The sequence below is a fragment of the Bufo bufo genome, chromosome 1, assembly GCF_905171765.1.
Source record: "Bufo bufo chromosome 1, aBufBuf1.1, whole genome shotgun sequence".
NCBI classification, from domain to species: Eukaryota; Metazoa; Chordata; class Amphibia; order Anura; family Bufonidae; genus Bufo; species Bufo bufo.
The window spans coordinates 815439938-815460749 of NC_053389.1; the positions used below are offsets into that span (position 1 = coordinate 815439938).

The window sequence follows — 20812 nt, forward strand, 5'->3', positions numbered from 1 at the left end:
GGTTTTATGGACTGATGAAATGAGAGTGAGTCTTGATGGGCCAGATGGATGGGCCCGTGGCTGGATTGGTAAAGGGCAGAGAGCTCCAGTCCGACTCAGACGCCAGCAAGGTGGAGGTGGAGTACTGGTTTGGGCTGGTATCATCAAAGATGAGCTTGTGGGGCCTTTTCGGGTTGAGGATGGAGTCAAGCTCAACTCCCAGTCCTACTGCCAGTTTCTGGAAGACACCTTCTTCAAGCAGTGGTACAGGAAGAAGTCTGCATCCTTCAAGAAAAACATGATTTTCATGCAGGACAATGCTCCATCACACGCGTCCAAGTACTCCACAGCGTGGCTGGCAAGAAAGGGTATAAAAGAAGAAAATCTAATGACATGGCCTCCTTGTTCACCTGATCTGAACCCCATTGAGAACCTGTGGTCCATCATCAAATGTGAGATTTACAAGGAGGGAAAACAGTACACCTCTCTGAACAGTGTCTGGGAGGCTGTGGTTGCTGCTGCACGCAATGTTGATGGTGAACAGATCAAAACACTGACAGAATCCATGGATGGCAGGCTTTTGAGTGTCCTTGCAAAGAAAGGTGGCTATATTGGTCACTGATTTGTTTTTGTTTTGTTTTTGAATGTCAGAAATGTATATTTGTGAATGTTGAGATGTTATATTGGTTTCACTGGTAAAAATAAATAATTGAAATAGGTATATATTTGTTTTTTGTTAAGTTGCCTAATAATTATGCACAGTAATAGTCACCTGCACACACAGATATCCCCCTAAAATAGCTAAAACTAAAAACAAACTAAAAACTACTTCCAAAAATATTCAGCTTTGATATTAATGAGTTTTTTGGGTTCATTGAGAACATGGTTGTTGTTCAATAATAAAATTATCCTCAAAAATACAACTTGCCTAATAATTCTGCACTCCCTGTAATAGTACCAGCCATATTGCCATATAATAGTACCAGACATACTGCCATATAATAGTACCAGCCATACTGCCATATAATAGTACCAGCCATACTGCCATATAATAGTACCAGCCATACTGCCATATAATAGTACCAGACATACTGCCATATAATAGTACCAGCCATGCTGCCCATATAATAATACCAGCCATACTGCCATATAATAGTACCAGCCATATAATAGTACCAGCCATACTGCCCATATAATAGTACCAGACATACTGCCATATAATAGTACCAGACATACTGCCCATATAATAGTACCAGACATACTGCCATATAATAGTACCAGCCATGCTGCCCATATAATAATACTAGCCATACTGCCATATAATAGTGCCAGCCATATAATAGTACCAGCTATATAGCCATATAATAGTACCAGACATACTGCCCATATAATAGTACCAGACATACTGCCCATATAATAGTACCAGACATACTGCCATATAATAGTACCAGACATACTGCCATATAATAGTACCAGCCATACTGCCCATATAATAGTACCAGACATACTGCCATATAATAGTACCAGCCATGCTGCCCATATAAAAATACCAGCCATACTGCCCATATAATAGTACCAGACATACTGCCATATAATAGTACCAGCCATACTGCCATATAATAGTACCAGCCATACTGCCCATATAATAGTACCAGCCATACTGCCCATATAATAGTTGCAGACCAGTGGATGTCTGATTAATAACAAACATACATATCTAAATGGAGGGGGGGGGGGCGCACTTGGGCAGCTCAGCCTCTGTTGGTGGTGGACCTTGTCCCAGGCCTGGGCACTACTACTAATCGGGCACTCTCTGGGAGCTTAACACTCTTGAGGGCAATCTAAGGGAGAATTATTACTATTGGTGGGAATTTTTGGGAGCCCTATTACAATGGCGATACTATCTGTATGGTGCTATTATTTATGCAGTATAGTATATCTGGAGGTATTGGGGTAACAGCAGAATAACAATGGTGGGGCACCAGGAGGGGAGGATGATGGAGAAGTGAGGAACCTAAGGGCTCTTTCACACTTGCGTTCTTGTCTTCCGGCATAGAGTTCCGTCGTCGGGGCTCTATGCCGGAAGAATCCTGATCAGTTTTATCCTAATGCATTCTGAATGGAGAGAAATCCGTTCAGGATGCATCAGGATGTCTTCAGTTCCGGAACGGAACGTTTTTTGGCCGGAGAAAATACCGCAGCATGCTGCGCTTTTTGCTCCGGCCAAAAATCCGGAACACTTGCCGCATTGCCGGAGCCGACATTTAGCTTTTTCAGAGTGGTTACCATGGCTGCCGGGACGCTAAAGTCCTGTTTGCCATGGTAAAGTGTAGCGGGGAGCGGGGGAGCAGTGTACTTACCGTCCGTGCGGCTCCCCGGGCGCTCCAGAGTGACGTCAGGGCGCCCCAAGCGCATGGATCATGTGATCACATGGATCACGTCATCCATGCGCATGGGGCGCTCTGACGTCATTCTGGAGCGCCCCGGGAGCCGCACGGACTGTAAGTATACCGCTCCCCCGCTCCCCGCTCCTACTATGGCAACCAGGACTTTAATAGCGTCCTGGCTGCCATAGTAACACTGAACGCATTTGGAAGACGGTTCCGTCTTCAAATGCTTTCAGTACACTTGCGTTTTTCCGGATCCGGCGTGTAATTCCGGCAAGTGGAGTACACGCCGGATCCGGACAACGCAAGTGTGAAAGAGGCCTAAGATGTCTTTTGTGACAAACTCTGCAGAGACGACAAGTGGCTGAAAGAAGTTCAGAAGGAGAACATGAAGAAAGAGAACATCTACATCTGCAGAGAAGACGACGTCACTTGATGTAAGAGGTATGCGGTGCTGTATTCTCCTGTATGTGTGATAGTGCTGTATGTAATGCCTATCTAAATATGTCTTTAGGGCTTGTGGGGTTTGGGTTGACAGTAAGGCTGTAGCAACACCCCTGCTAATTAGCTTTTATCTACAAAATAAATAGATAACAGCTGGTAATACTTCTCCTCACTCTCAAGCTCCTCATCAGGTCCAGGAGATGCCCCACCAGGATCAGGGCCTTGTGTTGTCTAAACCTGAAAAGAAGCCCAGGAGTGAGTAAGGTAAAGAGATGTGTCTCGTCTAAGGTCCTAATATTTTTTGGTGTGGTGGTGGGGAAAAGGAGGCCCAACAGCTCAGGCCTAATCTGCCATTGGCAGTGCCCCCATAATGTGTTTGTCCAACTAAATTGTATGTCTCAGATAGTGTTCCCAGTCACAGTGACCCCATAACCTTTGCCAACCACTAAAAATGACCCATAATGTGGTTAGCCACAGGTATTATCCCTGTTACATCTCCTGCCAAAGTGCCTCCACCATGGCACCATGAGTCACAGACTGTGCCCCATAATGTTGTTTGTGGTGCTTTATAACATTGCCAGCTGCTATCGTCCCATAACTTGAGGACCACAAGTTATGCCCCCTCAACAGACAATATGGTAGGATTTCCTGGCGGCTTGCAGAGGTTGTCGCAGCTGGTAGACCTTCGTCCAGTCAGTGTGGTCATTTTGTCTCTAGGGATGATGGATTCCTCCCAGGACAATCGGGTTGAGGTTGTTGTTGTCAAAAGACCTGGGGAGATGATAACTTCTTTGGGGGGTTCTTTTCCAGGGGACCCGTAGCTACTTTGTGGTGGACAACTTCCCTGTTTTTGAGGCGTCTTATTATAATGGGAACCATCATGATGTTATCTGATGTGTCCACATAATGGAGACTGATTGGCAGCCGCCTGAACCTCCCGGGGTGATCCGGTTTCACACACTCAGTGCTTCCTGTGGCGTCCGGATAAGCCCTGGTTATAAATAGAGAGTAAACAGGGCGAGCACAGAACATGATGTGACCCGGTGATGGATGCGGCGGTTCTGATGTGTCATGTGATCCACACCGGCTCATGATACAGCAAATGTATTGAAAACCAGGATCCTGCGTGTGATATGGCTGCAAAGAGGCTGGAGGTCAACGACTGCCTGAGGCATGGGAGGCGTCCACGACTGTAGGATGCTGATACAATCCTTCACATCAATTACCACCTACACAGATACCTTACATGTGCACATGGTGCCCTACTATCAGGGGTAGGGGTAGTCTTTAAAATGGCGTATCATACAGAACGGAGGTCATATGAGAGAGTTCTTGATGGTATCTACATCCTGAAATGTTCTCCTGGACCACATCTTATAGTCAAAATAATACAATGCGAGTGAGTGAGTATAAACCTCCCCTACAGAAGCCCTCAGAAGTTTGACCCCCTATGACATAAGGGTCTCAGAGGGTGTAACAATGACTAGGCCCCAAGACAAGGAGCCCTCTCGGTGGTCAACGCCATATTTAACTGTGTCCTCAGAAGGAGATCCATGGTCTCACTGCCCAACCACCGACTTTCATAAGCTTTAGGTCTTTGGCCTACCAGAGATTGGGCGCACAGAGAGGGCATCAACATCCTGGCACAGGGGGTGAAATGCCCCCACTACATCGTGCCATGGAAACATGCAACAGCGAGAGGACCCAGCATTGTGTCGTGAGAGCAAATTAAGGTGTGTTACATCGTTTTTTTATGTGGCACTGTCAGCGCTATTAATGGGGGCACGATATAATAATTAACATTACTATATGGCGGATCGAGGGCTGCTACTATGTGGGGGCACAGTGGTAGCATTATTACTGTATGGGGTTAAAAGGGGGATATTACTACTGTGTGGGGTTACAAAGTGATACCTTAGGGGGCACAAAGCAGGCATTATGACTGTGTGGGGCATCAGATGCATTTTTCTACTGTGTTTGGCACAAAGTTAAACATAACTGGTGTGTGGAAGGACAAATGGGGCATAACTACTGTGGTGGGGTCTCAAAGGGATCATTAGTACTCTGGTGGGGCAACAGAGGGATATTACTATTGTGATGAGGGCACAAAGGGGGCATAACTACTGTGGTGGGGCACAATCAAAGTGAGCCTTATTACTGTGGTTTGGCAAAAGTGGGACAGTACTATGGTGAGGGGGCACAAAGAGGACACTACTACTAATTGGGGCACCAAGAGAAACATTACTACTGTTTGGGGAAATAAAGGGGGCATTACTACTGTTGGGGGTACAAAAGGGGCATTTTTACTGTGTGAAGACACCAAGAGAAATATTACTACTGTATGGGGGCACTATGGGGGCATTACTACTGTGTTGGGGGCACAAAGAGGACACTACTACTGTGTGAGAACACTAAGAGAAACATTACTACTGTGTGGGGGCACAACTACTGTGTTGGGGGCACAAAGAGGACACTACTACTGTGTGAGAACACCAAGAGAAACATTACTACTGTGAAGGGTGTTGGGGGCACAAAGAGGACACTACTACTGTGTGAGAACACTAAGAGAAACATTACTACTGTGTGGGGGCACAATGGGGGCATTACTACTGTGTTGGGGGCACAAAGAGGACACTACTACTGTGTGAGAACACCAAGAGAAACATTACTACTGTGTGGGGGCACAATGGGGGCATTATTACTGTGTTGGGGCACAAATATTACATTCCTACTGTATGGGGCATAAATAGGCCATTATTACTATGTGAGTTACTCAAAGCACCACTTTGACAGCGTGCGGCCCAAAGAGGGCACTATTATTTGGGCACAAAGGGGGGCTACAATGACTGTGTGGGGCGTCAGTAGAGGCAGTATTACAGTATGTGACACTGTAGATGAGGAGTTTTTATAAAGGTGGGGAAAAGTGTAGAGAGTGTTGGAAAGCAAGGAGTTGTGTGTGTCTTTATTTCTGAAAAGATGAGTTAGATTTGGAAGGAGATGTCATGGCGATATGGGCAGAATGGAGGAGAAAACGTAAACACTCAAACTCAGAGAAGACACACATGTGAGTCACTGGAAGTAACTGTACTGTATTTACTTATCACTGATTGGACATTTATATCATAGTAAATCATTACTTCCTCAATGTCCACAGAAGGAAAATCATTCACCATCTTATACAGTATTTGACGTAGTCGGGCCACATCTTGACGTTCTTCAGCAGATGCACATTGTGCAAAGCCAAATAAATGTCTGGAACATGTTCTACCATCAGCAGCAGAAACTTCTTCATGATTCCTAAGGAGAGTTGGACAATTGACCCATTTCTTCTCAAAAGTCAACACAAGTCAAGGTAGGTCTAGCATTTTGTTTTCTGTATATAGTTCTTGAGTAAGGTTGTACACCTTCACAATGGCATCTACAGTGGTCAGGAGGACAACTTTAGCTTCCAGATGGTCCCTCACACAGACCACTTTGTACATCTCCTCTAAAGGAGGAAGAGCCAAAAAGGCCACTTCCGCCACCTGTCGGATAAACCAGCTGTGATGATGAGCCAAGGTCTTGTGATAGGCCTCAGCACACATTTCTGAGGTCTCTTCGTGACGAGGATTGGTGCCGACATTGTAGAGGAAAACCTCCAGCCACTTCAATGCTCGGTGCATACGTAATAACGTCCGACAACCAGAAGGGACCTTGTCGGGAGGAAGTTCTTTAAAGTTTACAATGTTGTTCTCCATCTCATATTTTATCATGGACCTGATGGTCCGGTAACTTCTCCCGTTTTCCCCGTTAAGATAATTTTGAAGAATATTGATTTTGGTAATTGTTTCATGAGATATGAAGGTGAAGACAGTCCCCATAGAGTCCATGAACCTGATGGATACAGAGAGAGACAGCAGATTACACCATTGGAGACACAGCCGGAAAGTGATGGTCAGTTTGTAGTGTACACCAGGGAACACATGCGGGCTGCCATCTTTAGTAAGGTAGACTCACCCGTCCGGCGATGCACAGGTAAAACCTTACCTGTGCCTGTGCCGGGAGCCGGTCTGAAATCAAATGCAGTCACCGGGAGCAGGCAGTTCCGAGAACAGCCCGATTAAGGCCCCCGGCGGCTGTTTTCGGAACTGCCTGCTCCCGGTGACTGCATTTGATTTCAGACCGGCTCCCGGCACAGGCACAGGTAAGGTTTTACCTGTGCATCGCCGGACAGGTGAGTCTACCTTACTAAAGATGGCAGCCCGCATGTGTTCCCTGGTGTACACTACAAACTGACCATCACTGCAGCCGAAGCATAGCTGGACTATATCTGTATCACCCTGCAGGAGGAGGGGCAGACTCATAGCTCCTTCTATATGTATCACCCTGCAGGAGGAGGAGCAGACTCATAGCTCCTTCTATATGTATCACCCTGCAGGAGGAGGGGCAGACTCATAGCTCCTTCTATATATATCACCCTGCAGGAGGAGGGGCAGACTCATAGCTCCTTCTATATGTATCACCCTGCAGGAGGAGGAGCAGATTCATAGCTCCTTCTATATGCATCACCCTGCAGGAGGAGGGGCAGACTCATAGCTCCTTCTATATGCATCACCCTGCAGGAGGAGGAGCAGACTCATAGCTCCTTCTATATGTATCACCCTGCAGGAGGAGGAGCAGACTCATAGCTCCTTCTATATGTATCACCCTGCAGGAGGAGGGGCAGACTCATAGCTCCTTCTATATGTATCACCCTGCAGGAGGAGGGGCAGACTCATAGCTCCTTCTATATGTATCACCCTGCAGGAGGAGGGGCAGACTCATAGCTCCTTCTATATGTATCACCCTGCAGGAGGAGGAGCAGACTCATAGCTCCTTCTATATGTATCACCCTGCAGGAGGAGGAGCAGACTCATAGCTCCTTCTATATGTATCACCCTGCAGGGGGAGGGGCAGACTCATAGCTCCTTCTATATGTATCACCCTGTAGGAGGAGGGGCAGACTCATAGCTCCTTCTATATGTATCACCCTGCAGGAGGAGGGGCAGACTCATAGCTCCTTCTATATGTATCACCCTGCAGGAGGAGGAGCAGACTCATAGCTCCTTCTATATGTATCACCCTGCAGGAGGAGGAGCAGACTCATAGCTCCTTCTATATGTATCACCCTGCAGGAGGAGGAGCAGACTCATAGCTCCTTCTATATGTATCACCCTGCAGGAGGAGGAGCAGACTCATAGCTCCTTCTATATGTATCACCCTGCAGGAGGAGGAGCAGACTCATAGCTCCTTCTATATGTATCACCCTGCAGGAGGAGGAGCAGACTCATAGCTCCTTCTATATGTATCACCCTGCAGGAGGAGGAGCAGACTCATAGCTCCTTCTATATGTATCACCCTGCAGGAGGAGGGGCAGACTCATAGCTCCTTCTATATGTATCACCCTGTAGGAGGAGGAGCAGACTCATAGCTCCTTCTATATGTATCACCCTGCAGGAGGAGGAGCAGACTCATAGCTCCTTCTATATGTATCACCCTGCAGGAGGAGGGGCAGACTCATAGCTCCTTCTATATGTATCACCCTGCAGGAGGAGGGGCAGACTCATAGCTCCTTCTATATGTATCACCCTGCAGGAGGAGGAGCAGACTCATAGCTCCTTCTATATGTATCACCCTGCAGGAGGAGGAGCAGACTCATAGCTCCTTCTATATGTATCACCCTGCAGGAGGAGGAGCAGACTCATAGCTCCTTCTATATGTATCACCCTGCAGGAGGAGGAGCAGACTCATAGCTCCTTCCATATGTATCACCCTGCAGGAGGAGGGGCAGACTCATAGCTCCTTCTATATGTATCACCCTGCGGGAGGAGGGGCATACTCATAGCTCCTTCTATATGTATCACCCTGCAGGAGGAGGAGCAGACTCATAGCTCCTTCTATATGTATCACCCTGCAGGAGGAGGGGCAGACTCATAGCTCCTTCTATATGTATCACCCTGCAGGAGGAGGAGCAGACTCATAGCTCCTTCTATATGTATCACCCTGCAGGAGGAGGAGCAGACTCATAGCTCCTTCTATATGTATCACCCTGCAGGAGGAGGGGCAGACTCATAGCTCCTTCTATATGTATCACCCTGCAGGAGGAGGAGCAGACTCATAGCTCCTTCTATATGTATCACCCTGCAGGAGGAGGGGCAGACTCATAGCTCCTTCTATATGTATCACCCTGCAGGAGGAGGAGCCGACTCATAGCTCCTTCTATATGTATCACCCTGCAGGAGGAGGAGCCGACTCATAGCTCCTCTATATGTATCACCCTGCAGGAGGAGGAGCAGACTCATAGCTCCTTCTATATGTATCACCCTGCAGGAGGAGGAGCAGACTCATAGCTCCTTCTATATGTATCACCCTGCAGGAGGAGGGGCAGACTCATAGCTCCTTCTATATGTATCACCCTGCAGGAGGAGGGGCAGACTCATAGCTCCTTCTATATGTATCACCCTGCAGGAGGAGCAGCAGACTCATAGCTCCTTCTATATGTATCACCCTGCAGGAGGAGGAGCAGACTCATAGCTCCTTCTATATGTATCACCCTGCAGGAGGAGGGGCAGACTCATAGCTCCTTCTATATGTATCACCCTGCAGGAGGAGGAGCAGACTCATAGCTCCTTCTATATGTATCACCCTGCAGGAGGAGGGGCAGACTCATAGCTCCTTCTATATGTATCACCCTGTAGGAGGAGGAGCAGACTCATAGCTCCTTCTATCTGTATCACCCTGCAGGAGGAGGGGCAGACTCATAGCTCCTTCTATATGTATCACCCTGCAGGAGGAGGAGCAGACTCATAGCTCCTTCTATATGTATCACCCTGCAGGAGGAGGGGCAGACTCATAGCTCCTTCTATATGTATCACCCTGCAGGAGGAGGAGCAGACTCATAGCTCCTTCTATATGTATCGCCCTGCAGGAGGAGGAGCAGACTCATAGCTCCTTCTATATGTATCGCCCTGCAGGAGGAGGGGCAGACTCATAGCTCCTTCTATATGTATCACCCTGCAGGAGGAGGAGCAGACTCATAGCTCCCTTCTATATGTATCACCCTGCAGGAGGAGGAGTAGACTCATAGCTCCTTCTATATGTATCACCCTGCAGGAGGAGGGGCAGACTCATAGCTCCTTCTATATGTATCACCCTGCAGGAGGAGGGGCAGACTCATAGCTCCTTCTATATGTATCACCCTGCAGGAGGAGGGGCAGACTCATAGCTCCTTCTATATGTATCACCCTGCAGGAGGAGGAGCAGACTCATAGCTCCCTTCTATATGTATCACCCTGCAGGAGGAGGAGCAGACTCATAGCTCCTTCTGTATGTATCACCCTGCAGGAGGAGGGGCAGACTCATAGCTCCTTCTATATGTATCACCCTGCAGGAGGAGGGGCAGACTCGTAGCTCCTTCTATATGTATCACCCTGCAGGAGGAGGAGCAGACTCATAGCTCCTTCTATATGTATCACCCTGCAGGAGGAGGGGCAGACTCATAGCTCCTTCTATATGTATCACCCTGCAGGAGGAGGAGCAGACTCATAGCTCCTTCTATATGTATCACCCTGCAGGAGGAGGAGCAGACTCATAGCTCCTTCTATATGTATCACCCTGCAGGAGGAGGAGCAGACTCATAGCTCCTTCTATATGTATCACCCTGCAGGAGGAGGAGCAGACTCATAGCTCCTTCTATATGTATCACCCTGCAGGAGGAGGGGCAGACTCATAGCTCCTTCTATATGTATCACCCTGCAGGAGGAGGGGCAGACTCATAGCTCCTTCTATATGTATCACCCTGCAGGAGGAGGAGCAGACTCATAGCTCCTTCTATATGTATCACCCTGCAGGAGGAGGAGCAGACTCATAGCTCCTTCTATATGTATCACCCTGCAGGAGGAGGGGCAGACTCATAGCTCCTTCTATATGTATCACCCTGCAGGAGGAGGAGCAGACTCATAGCTCCTTCTATATGTATCACCCTGCAGGAGGAGGGGCAGACTCATAGCTCCTTCTATATGTATCACCCTGCAGGAGGAGGGGCAGACTCATAGCTCCTTCTATATGTATCACCCTGCAGGAGGAGGAGCAGACTCATAGCTCCTTCTATATGTATCACCCTGCAGGAGGAGGAGCAGACTCATAGCTCCTTCTATATGTATCACCCTGCAGGAGGAGGAGCAGACTCATAGCTCCTTCTATATGTATCACCCTGCAGGAGGAGGGGGCAGACTCATAGCTCCTTCTATATGTATCACCCTGCAGGAGGAGGGGCAGACTCATAGCTCCTTCTATATGTATCACCCTGCAGGAGGAGGGGCAGACTCATAGCTCCTTCTATATGTATCACCCTGCAGGAGGAGGAGCAGACTCATAGCTCCTTCTATATGTATCACCCTGCAGGAGGAGGGGCAGACTCATAGCTCCTTCTATATGTATCACCCTGCAGGAGGAGGGGCAGACTCATAGCTCCTTCTATATGTATCACCCTGCAGGAGGAGGAGCAGACTCATAGCTCCTTCTATATGTATCACCCTGCAGGAGGAGGGGCAGACTCATAGCTCCTTCTATATGTATCACCCTGCAGGAGGAGGAGCAGACTCATAGCTCCTTCTATATGTATCACCCTGCAGGAGGAGGAGCAGACTCATAGCTCCTTCTATATGTATCACCCTGCAGGAGGAGGGGCAGACTCATAGCTCCTTCTATATGTATCACCCTGCAGGAGGAGGGGCAGACTCATAGCTCCTTCTATATGTATCACCCTGCAGGAGGAGGAGCAGACTCATAGCTCCTTCTATATGTATCACCCTGCAGGAGGAGGAGCAGACTCATAGCTCCTTCTATATGTATCACCCTGCAGGAGGAGGAGCAGACTCATAGCTCCTTCTATATGTATCACCCTGCAGGAGGAGGGGCAGACTCATAGCTCCTTCTATATGTATCACCCTGCAGGAGGAGGAGCAGACTCATAGCTCCTTCTATATGTATCACCCTGCAGGAGGAGGGGCAGACTCATAGCTCCTTCTATATGTATCACCCTGCAGGAGGAGGAGCAGACTCATAGCTCCTTCTATATGTATCACCCTGCAGGAGGAGGGGCAGACTCATAGCTCCTTCTATATGTATCACCCTGCAGGAGGAGGAGCAGACTCATAGCTCCTTCTATATGTATCACCCTGCAGGAGGAGGAGCAGACTCATAGCTCCTTCTATATGTATCACCCTGCAGGAGGAGGAGCAGACTCATAGCTCCTTCTATATGTATCACCCTGCAGGAGGAGGAGCAGACTCATAGCTCCTTCTATATGTATCACCCTGCAGGAGGAGGGGCAGACTCATAGCTCCTTCTATATGTATCACCCTGCAGGAGGAGGGGCAGACTCATAGCTCCTTCTATATGTATCACCCTGCAGGAGGAGGAGCAGACTCATAGCTCCCTTCTATATGTATCACCCTGCAGGAGGAGGAGCAGACTCATAGCTCCTTCTATATGTATCACCCTGCAGGAGGAGGAGCAGACTCATAGCTCCTTCTATATGTATCACCCTGCAAGAGGAGGGGCAGACTCATAGCTCCTTCTATATGTATCACCCTGCAGGAGGAGGGGCAGACTCATAGCTCCTTCTATATGTATCACCCTGCAGGAGGAGGAGCAGACTCATAGCTCCCTTCTATATGTATCACCCTGCAGGAGGAGGAGCAGACTCATAGCTCCTTCTATATGTATCACCCTGCAGGAGGAGGGGCAGACTCATAGCTCCTTCTATATGTATCACCCTACAGGAGGAGGGGCAGACTCATAGCTCCTTCTATATGTATCACCCTGCAGGAGGAGGGGCAGACTCATAGCTCCTTCTATATGTATCACCCTGCAGGAGGAGGAGCAGACTCATAGCTCCTTCTATATGTATCACCCTGCAGGAGGAGGAGCAGACTCATAGCTCCTTCTATATGTATCACCCTGCAGGAGGAGAGCAGACTCATAGCTCCTTCTATATGTATCACCCTGCAGGAGGAGGGGCAGACTCATAGCTCCTTCTATATGTATCACCCTGCAGGAGGAGGGGCAGACTCATAGCTCCTTCTATATGTATCACCCTGCAGGAGGAGGAGCAGACTCATAGCTCCTTCTATATGTATCACCCTGCAGGAGGAGGAGCAGACTCATAGCTCCTTCTTTATGTATCACCCTGCAGGAGGAGGAGCAGACTCATAGCTCCTTCTGTATGTATCACCCTGCAGGAGGAGGTGCAGACTCATAGCTCCTTCTATATGTATCACCCTGCAGGAGGAGGAGCAGACTCATAGCTCCTACTATATGTATCACCCTGCAGGAGGAGGGGCAGACTCATAGCTCCTTCTATATGTATCACCCTGCAGGAGGAGGAGCAGACTCATAGCTCCTTCTATATGTATCACCCTGCAGGAGGAGGGGCAGACTCATAGCTCCTTCTATATGTATCACCCTGCAGGAGGAGGAGCAGACTCATAGCTCCTTCTATATGTATCACCCTGCAGGAGGAGGAGCAGACTCATAGCTCCTTCTATATGTATCACCCTGCAGGAGGAGGAGCAGACTCAAAGCTCCTTCTATATGTATCACCCTGCAGGAGGAGGAGCAGACTCATAGCTCCTTCTATATGTATCACCCTGCAGGAGGAGGAGCAGACTCATAGCTCCTCTATATGTATCACCCTGCAAGAGGAGGGGCAGACTCATAGCTCCTTCTATATGTATCACCCTGCAGGAGGAGGAGCAGACTCATAGCTCCTTCTATATGTATCACCCTGCAGGAGGAGGAGCAGACTCATAGCTCCTTCTATATGTATCATCCTGCAGGAGGAGGAGCAGACTCATAGCTCCTTCTATATGTATCACCCTGCAGGAGGAGGGGCAGACTCATAGCTCCTTCTATATGTATCACCCTGCAGGAGGAGGGGCAGACTCATAGCTCCTTCTATATGTATCACCCTGCAGGAGGAGGGGCAGACTCATAGCTCCTTCTATATGTATCACCCTGCAGGAGGAGGGGCAGACTCATAGCTCCTTCTATATGTATCACCCTGCAGGAGGAGGGGCAGACTCATAGCTCCTTCTATATGTATCACCCTGCAGGAGGAGGAGCAGACTCATAGCTCCCTTCTATATGTATCACCCTGCAGGAGGAGGAGCAGACTCATAGCTCCTTCTATATGTATCACCCTGCAGGAGGAGGAGCAGACTCATATCTCCTTCTATATGTATCACCCTGCAAGAGGAGGGGCAGACTCATAGCTCCTTCTATATGTATCACCCTGCAGGAGGAGGGGCAGACTCATAGCTCCTTCTATATGTATCACCCTGCAGGAGGAGGAGCAGACTCATAGCTCCCTTCTATATGTATCACCCTGCAGGAGGAGGGGCAGACTCATAGCTCCTTCTATATGTATCACCCTGCAGGAGGAGGGGCAGACTCATAGCTCCTTCTATATGTATCACCCTACAGGAGGAGGGGCAGACTCATAGCTCCTTCTATATGTATCACCCTGCAGGAGGAGGGGCAGACTCATAGCTCCTTCTATATGTATCACCCTGCAGGAGGAGGAGCAGACTCATAGCTCCTTCTATATGTATCACCCTGCAGGAGGAGGAGCAGACTCATAGCTCCTTCTATATGTATCACCCTGCAGGAGGAGAAGCAGACTCATAGCTCCTTCTATATGTATCACCCTACAGGAGGAGGGGCAGACTCATAGCTCCTTCTATATGTATCACCCTGCAGGAGGAGGGGCAGACTCATAGCTCCTTCTATATGTATCACCCTGCAGGAGGAGGAGCAGACTCATAGCTCCTTCTATATGTATCACCCTGCAGGAGGAGGAGCAGACTCATAGCTCCTTCTTTATGTATCACCCTGCAGGAGGAGGAGCAGACTCATAGCTCCTTCTGTATGTATCACCCTGCAGGAGGAGGTGCAGACTCATAGCTCCTTCTATATGTATCACCCTGCAGGAGGAGGGGCAGACTCATAGCTCCTACTATATGTATCACCCTGCAGGAGGAGGGGCAGACTCATAGCTCCTTCTATATGTATCACCCTGCAGGAGGAGGAGCAGACTCATAGCTCCTTCTATATGTATCACCCTGCAGGAGGAGGGGCAGACTCATAGCTCCTTCTATATGTATCACCCTGCAGGAGGAGGAGCAGACTCATAGCTCCTTCTATATGTATCACCCTACAGGAGGAGGAGCAGACTCATAGCTCCTTCTATATGTATCACCCTGCAGGAGGAGGAGCAGACTCAAAGCTCCTTCTATATGTATCACCCTGCAGGAGGAGGAGCAGACAAATAGATTTATTATAATTTAAGAGAAAATAAAGAAATAGTAGACTCACTTTATCAGCTCCCTCCATGCTTCTAAGTAATGTTCCAGTAATACCTCTTGGTCGTTGGTCAGACAGGCATGAAATGACTCTATCATTTTTCCTATTTCAAATTTTTTTCCTTTGCAATTTTTCATGGCATTCTCAAACACTTGGAGGGACATGTCATCTCCCTTCAGAGACTCAGCGCCCTCTGCCTGCGAGGGAAAAACATGCAATGAAATAAGTATCCATATTACTATATAACTGATACCAGCTGTACATATATAATTATATACAGGAGATACCCAGGTTATACCAGCATGCTCCATATCACTATATACAAGATGTATAACTTATAGCAGCCGTACATATATAATAATATACAGGAGATACCCAGGTTATACCGGGACTTTACCACTGTATGTAAGTGTTTTGGGATGATGTTATTCTCCACTTGCTTGCACGGTTTTCCGTCTTTCATGCACTCGTGGAGGGCAGGATCTGCTAAAAAATAAGGGGTTAATTCTTTTACACAGTCTACCTCATATACTTCCTTGCCTAGGTATACAATACAAATGTTTAATGCAATAACTACAGGTACATATGGTATACACATAGACTACAAAGCCAAAAGTATACGTCCCTCTCCTAGTGAAGCCAAATAACTTTCATGTCCAGCACTGGGCCCCTGTATATGTACATGGCCCCCTAACTACTTACTTGATGGATGCTAGATCAAATTATTTTTGGTTCTCCAGAAAATCCCCAATGGACTCTTAGTAATAGACTTCAAGGGGTACTATTATTAAGCTAGCAGTAGGCCTCCTTGCTGGTTTGTCCCCAATGCCCCTGCATGGGTTATACATATGGTATATTCAGGAATGGTCCAGCATATGGTCAAGTAACATCTAGAGACAAACATTATCAGTAGGATGTGTGATAGTGAAGACTTCATAGGATGCTGCCTTCCAAATACTCAAATTTCAGTCTTGGTAGAGCTGCCACCATCCCATGTTCCATTATTCCAGATCCAGAAGGACCAACATCTCAGCCAGAAAATGATGCAGCCCCAAACCAAACTGAAATTTGTCTCTAGAAGCAACATGAGCTAATATCTTAGCTTCAAAGATTGTGTTCTCCATGGTAGAGCAGCCCTCGACATACCTAAGGTCACCATGATGCATGCCAAGGGATCATCCCTGGAAGAGGTTTTCCATCTGGCAGTAACAGGGAGTAATTGGCTACCCCAGCTAAATAGGACTGACCAGTTATGTCCAAGTCTTCAAGGTCTGAGTCAAGATTTGGCTGAAGAGGCCTTGACTGACCTTTGATGTTCAGCCAAGGACTTTAGAATACGTGGGGTGTTAAATTTCAAAAAATCTTTTAGATAATATGGGTAACATCTAATGCCTCAGTCTGGTCAGTGAGACTCTTGCCATGGATGATGGCCACCAGATGGATATGGCCAGCAGAAGCCATGGCCACCGATATGTATGTCTGAAAGCAGGTTGACTACTTACGAAGCTTTATGGAGCTCAAGTAGAGAAACAGGAAAATCATGGTCAATGGGAAGAGCAAGCGAAGGACCTTGGAGCAGCTCATTCTCTGGAGGGCTGCACACAGCATTGTTACCTCCGTAGTGGTGGACAGTCCATGCTGCAATGGTTGGAGTATCCGGATTCTGGTGCAGTCAGGTCACAGTTTCACAATCCTACAGAAACTGATAAGAAATGAACCTTCGTCCCCCTATCACTTCACACAGAAACACAGGCAGCGCTGCTGACAGCTCAGCTATAAAACTGATCATGCACAAAGACAGCGAGGTGTCCTCAATCCCTGGAGAGACCTTTGGTACTAGAACAGCAATCAACAACCTTTGGCTCTCCAGCTGTTCTGAGACTACAACTCCCAGATTCCTCCTTTCACTTCTGTAGGAGTTTAGAGAATGTGAAAGGAATAAGTGTGCATGATGAGAGTTGTAGTTTCACAACAGTTGGGGTTGCTCGTCCCTGTACTAGATAATGTTTTTAGTTGTGACTTGCCAGGAACAATGACACTGACACTTGGGGTACAGGATAATGACACTGACACTTGGGGTACAGGATAATGACACTGACACTTGGGGTACAGGATAATGACACTGACACTTGGGGTACAGGATAATGACACTGACACTTGGGGTACAGGATAATGACACTGACACTTGGGGTACAGGATAATGACACTGACACTTGGGGTACAGGATAATGACACTGACACTTGGGGTACAGGATAATGACACTGACACTTGGGGTACAGGATAATGACACTGACACTTGGGGTACAGGATAATGACACTGACACTTGGGGTACAGGATAATGACACTGACACTCGGGGTACAGGATAATGACACTGACACTTGGGGTACAGGATAATGACACTGACACTTGGGGTACAGGATAATGACACTGACACTTGGGGTACAGGATAATGACACTGACACTTGGGGTACAGGATAATGACACTGACACTTGGGGTACAGGATAATGACACTGACACTTGGGGTACAGGATAATGACACTGACACTTGGGGTACAGGATAATGACACTGACACTTGGGGTACAGGATAATGACACTGACACTTGGGGTACAGGATAATGACACTGACACTTGGGGTACAGGATAATGACACTGACACTTGGGGTACAGGATAATGACACTGACACTTGGGGTACAGGATAATGACACTGACACTTGGGGTACAGGATAATGACACTGACACTTGGGGTACAGGATAATGACACTGACACTTGGGGTACAGGATAATGACACTGACACTTGGGGTACAGGATAATGACACTGACACTTGGGGTACAGGATAATGACACTGACACTTGGGGTACAGGATATGACACTGACACTTGGGGTACAGGATAATGACACTGACACTTGGGGTACAGGATAATGACACTGACACTTGGGGTACAGGATATGACACTGACACTTGGGGTACAGGATAATGACACTGACACTTGGGGTACAGGATAATGACACTGACACTTGGGGTACAGGATAATGACACTGACACTTGGGGTACAGGATAATGACACTGACACTTGGGGTACAGGATAATGACACTGACACTTGGGGTACAGGATAATGACACTGACACTTGGGGTACAGGACAATGACACTGACACTTGGGGTACAGGATAATGACACTGACACTTGGGGTACAGGATAATGACACTTGGGGTACAGGATAATGACACTGACACTTGGGGTACAGGATAATGACACTGACACTTGGGGTACAGGATAATGACACTGACACTTGGGGTACAGGATAATGACACTGACACTTGGGGTACAGGATAATGACACTGACACTTGGGGTACAGGATGATGACACTGACACTTGGGGTACAGGATAATGACACTGACACTTGGGGTACAGGATAATGACACTGACACTTGGGGTACAGGATAATGACACTGACACTTGGGGTACAGGATAATGACACTGACACTTGGGGTACAGGATAATGACACTGACACTTGGGGTACAGGATAATGACACTGACACTTGGGGTACAGGATAATGACACTGACACTTGGGGTACAGGATAATGACACTGACACTTGGGGTACAGGATGATGACACTGACACTTGGGGTACAGGATAATGACACTGACACTTGGGGTACAGGATAATGACACTGACACTTGGGGTACAGGATAATGACACTGACACTTGGGGTACAGGATAATGACACTGACACTTGGGGTACAGGATAATGACACTGACACTTGGGGTACAGGATAATGACACTGACACTTGGGGTACAGGATAATGACACTGACACTTGGGGTACAGGATAATGACACTGACACTTGGGGTACAGGATGATGACACTGACACTTGGGGTACAGGATAATGACACTGACACTTGGGGTACAGGATAATGACACTGACACTTGGGGTACAGGATAATGACACTGACACTTGGGGTACAGGATAATGACACTGACACTTGGGGTACAGGATAATGACACTGACACTTGGGGTACAGGATAATGACACTGACACTTGGGGTGCAGGATAATGACACTGACACTTGGGGTACAGGATAATGACACTGACACTTGGGGTACAGGATAATGACACTGACACTTGGGGTACAGGATGATGACACTGACACTTGGGGTACAGGATAATGACACTGACACTTGGGGTACAGGATAATGACACTGACACTTGGGGTACAGGATGATGACACTGACACTTGGGGTAAAGGATGATGACACTGACACTTGGGGTACAGGATAATGACACTGACACTTGGGGTACAGGATAATGACACTGACACTTGGGGTACAGGATAATGACACTGACACTTGGGGTACAGGATAATGACACTGACACTTGGGGTACAGGATAATGACACTGACACTTGGGGTACAGGATAATGACACTGACACTTGGGGTACAGGATAATGACACTGACACTTGGGGTACAGGATAATGACACTTGGGGTAAAGGATGATGACACTGACACTTGGGGTACAGGATGATGACACTGACACTTGGGGTACAGGATAATGACACTGACACTTGGGGTACAGGATAATGACACTCGGGGTACAGGATAATGACACTGACACTTGGGGTACAGGATGATGACACTGACACTTGGGGTACAGGATAATGACACTTGGGGTACAGGATAATGACACTGACACTTGGGGTACAGGATAATGACACTGACACTTGGGGTACAGGATAATGACACTGACACTTGGGGTACAGGATAATGACACTGACACTTGGGGTACAGGATGATGACACTAGTTCTCCTAGCTTAATTTCTAGGGAATTGATCTGTATCTTGTGTGTGAACTACGCCCCTCATCGTCCTTGTGGTTGCAGGGGCTGTAGTACATGGGGAGGAGCAGTGGTCAGGCTGTAGTACATGGGGAGGAGCAGTGGTCAGGCTGTAGTACATGGGGAGGAGCAGTGGTCAGGCTGTAGTACATGGGGAGGAGCAGTGGTCAGGCTGTAGTACATGGGGAGGAGCAGTGGTCAGGCTGTAGTACATGGGGAGGAGCAGTGGTCAGGCTGTAGTACATGGGGAGGAGCAGTGGTCAGGCTGTAGTACATGGGGAGGAGCAGTGGTCAGGCTGTAGTACATGGGGAGGAGCAGTGGTCAGGCTGTAGTACATGGGGAGGAGCAGTGGTCAGGCTGTAGTACATGGGGAGGAGCAGTGGTCAGGCTGTAGTACATGGGGAGGAGCAGTGGTCAGGCTGTAGTACATGGGGAGGAGCAGTGGTCAGGCTGTTCCTGGCAGTGGATGTCTCTTGTGACTGGTTGCTCCATGGATCGCCTCCACCTGGACGCCACCTGCACTTCAATAGTTATTATCAATCAGTCGCTCTACAAGAAGCCGCTGTGTTCCCCCGGCCTGCTCCGCCTGCAGCCCACCCTGGTGAGGTAAGTCACAGCAGGGGCCATGTGTATGCATAGTTTGTGGACTATCAAGCCTCTGTGACAGGGGCCCGGGGCCCTCAGCACTGGAGCTGGTTGTGGGGATTCCAATGAAATGAGTGAGATCTCTGTGACCAGAAATCCTGCTGTGTCCGAGCCTGACTGCAG

General features: G+C 48.1%; 1 protein-coding gene across 1 annotated transcript; it reads right to left on the reverse strand.

Annotated features, from left to right (window-relative positions):
* Nucleotides 1–5879: 5879 nt before the first annotated feature.
* LOC120986614 (ceramide-1-phosphate transfer protein-like) lies at nt 5880–17041 on the reverse strand. Its single transcript, XM_040415272.1, has 4 exons — nt 16697–17041; nt 15592–15680; nt 15207–15385; nt 5880–6683 (listed from the first exon to the last, which is right to left on the reverse strand). The coding sequence occupies exons 1-4, from the start codon at nt 16800–16802 to the stop codon at nt 6158–6160; spliced, it is 900 nt and encodes a 299-aa protein (XP_040271206.1). The 5' UTR covers nt 16803–17041; the 3' UTR covers nt 5880–6157.
* Nucleotides 17042–20812: the final 3771 nt, after the last annotated feature.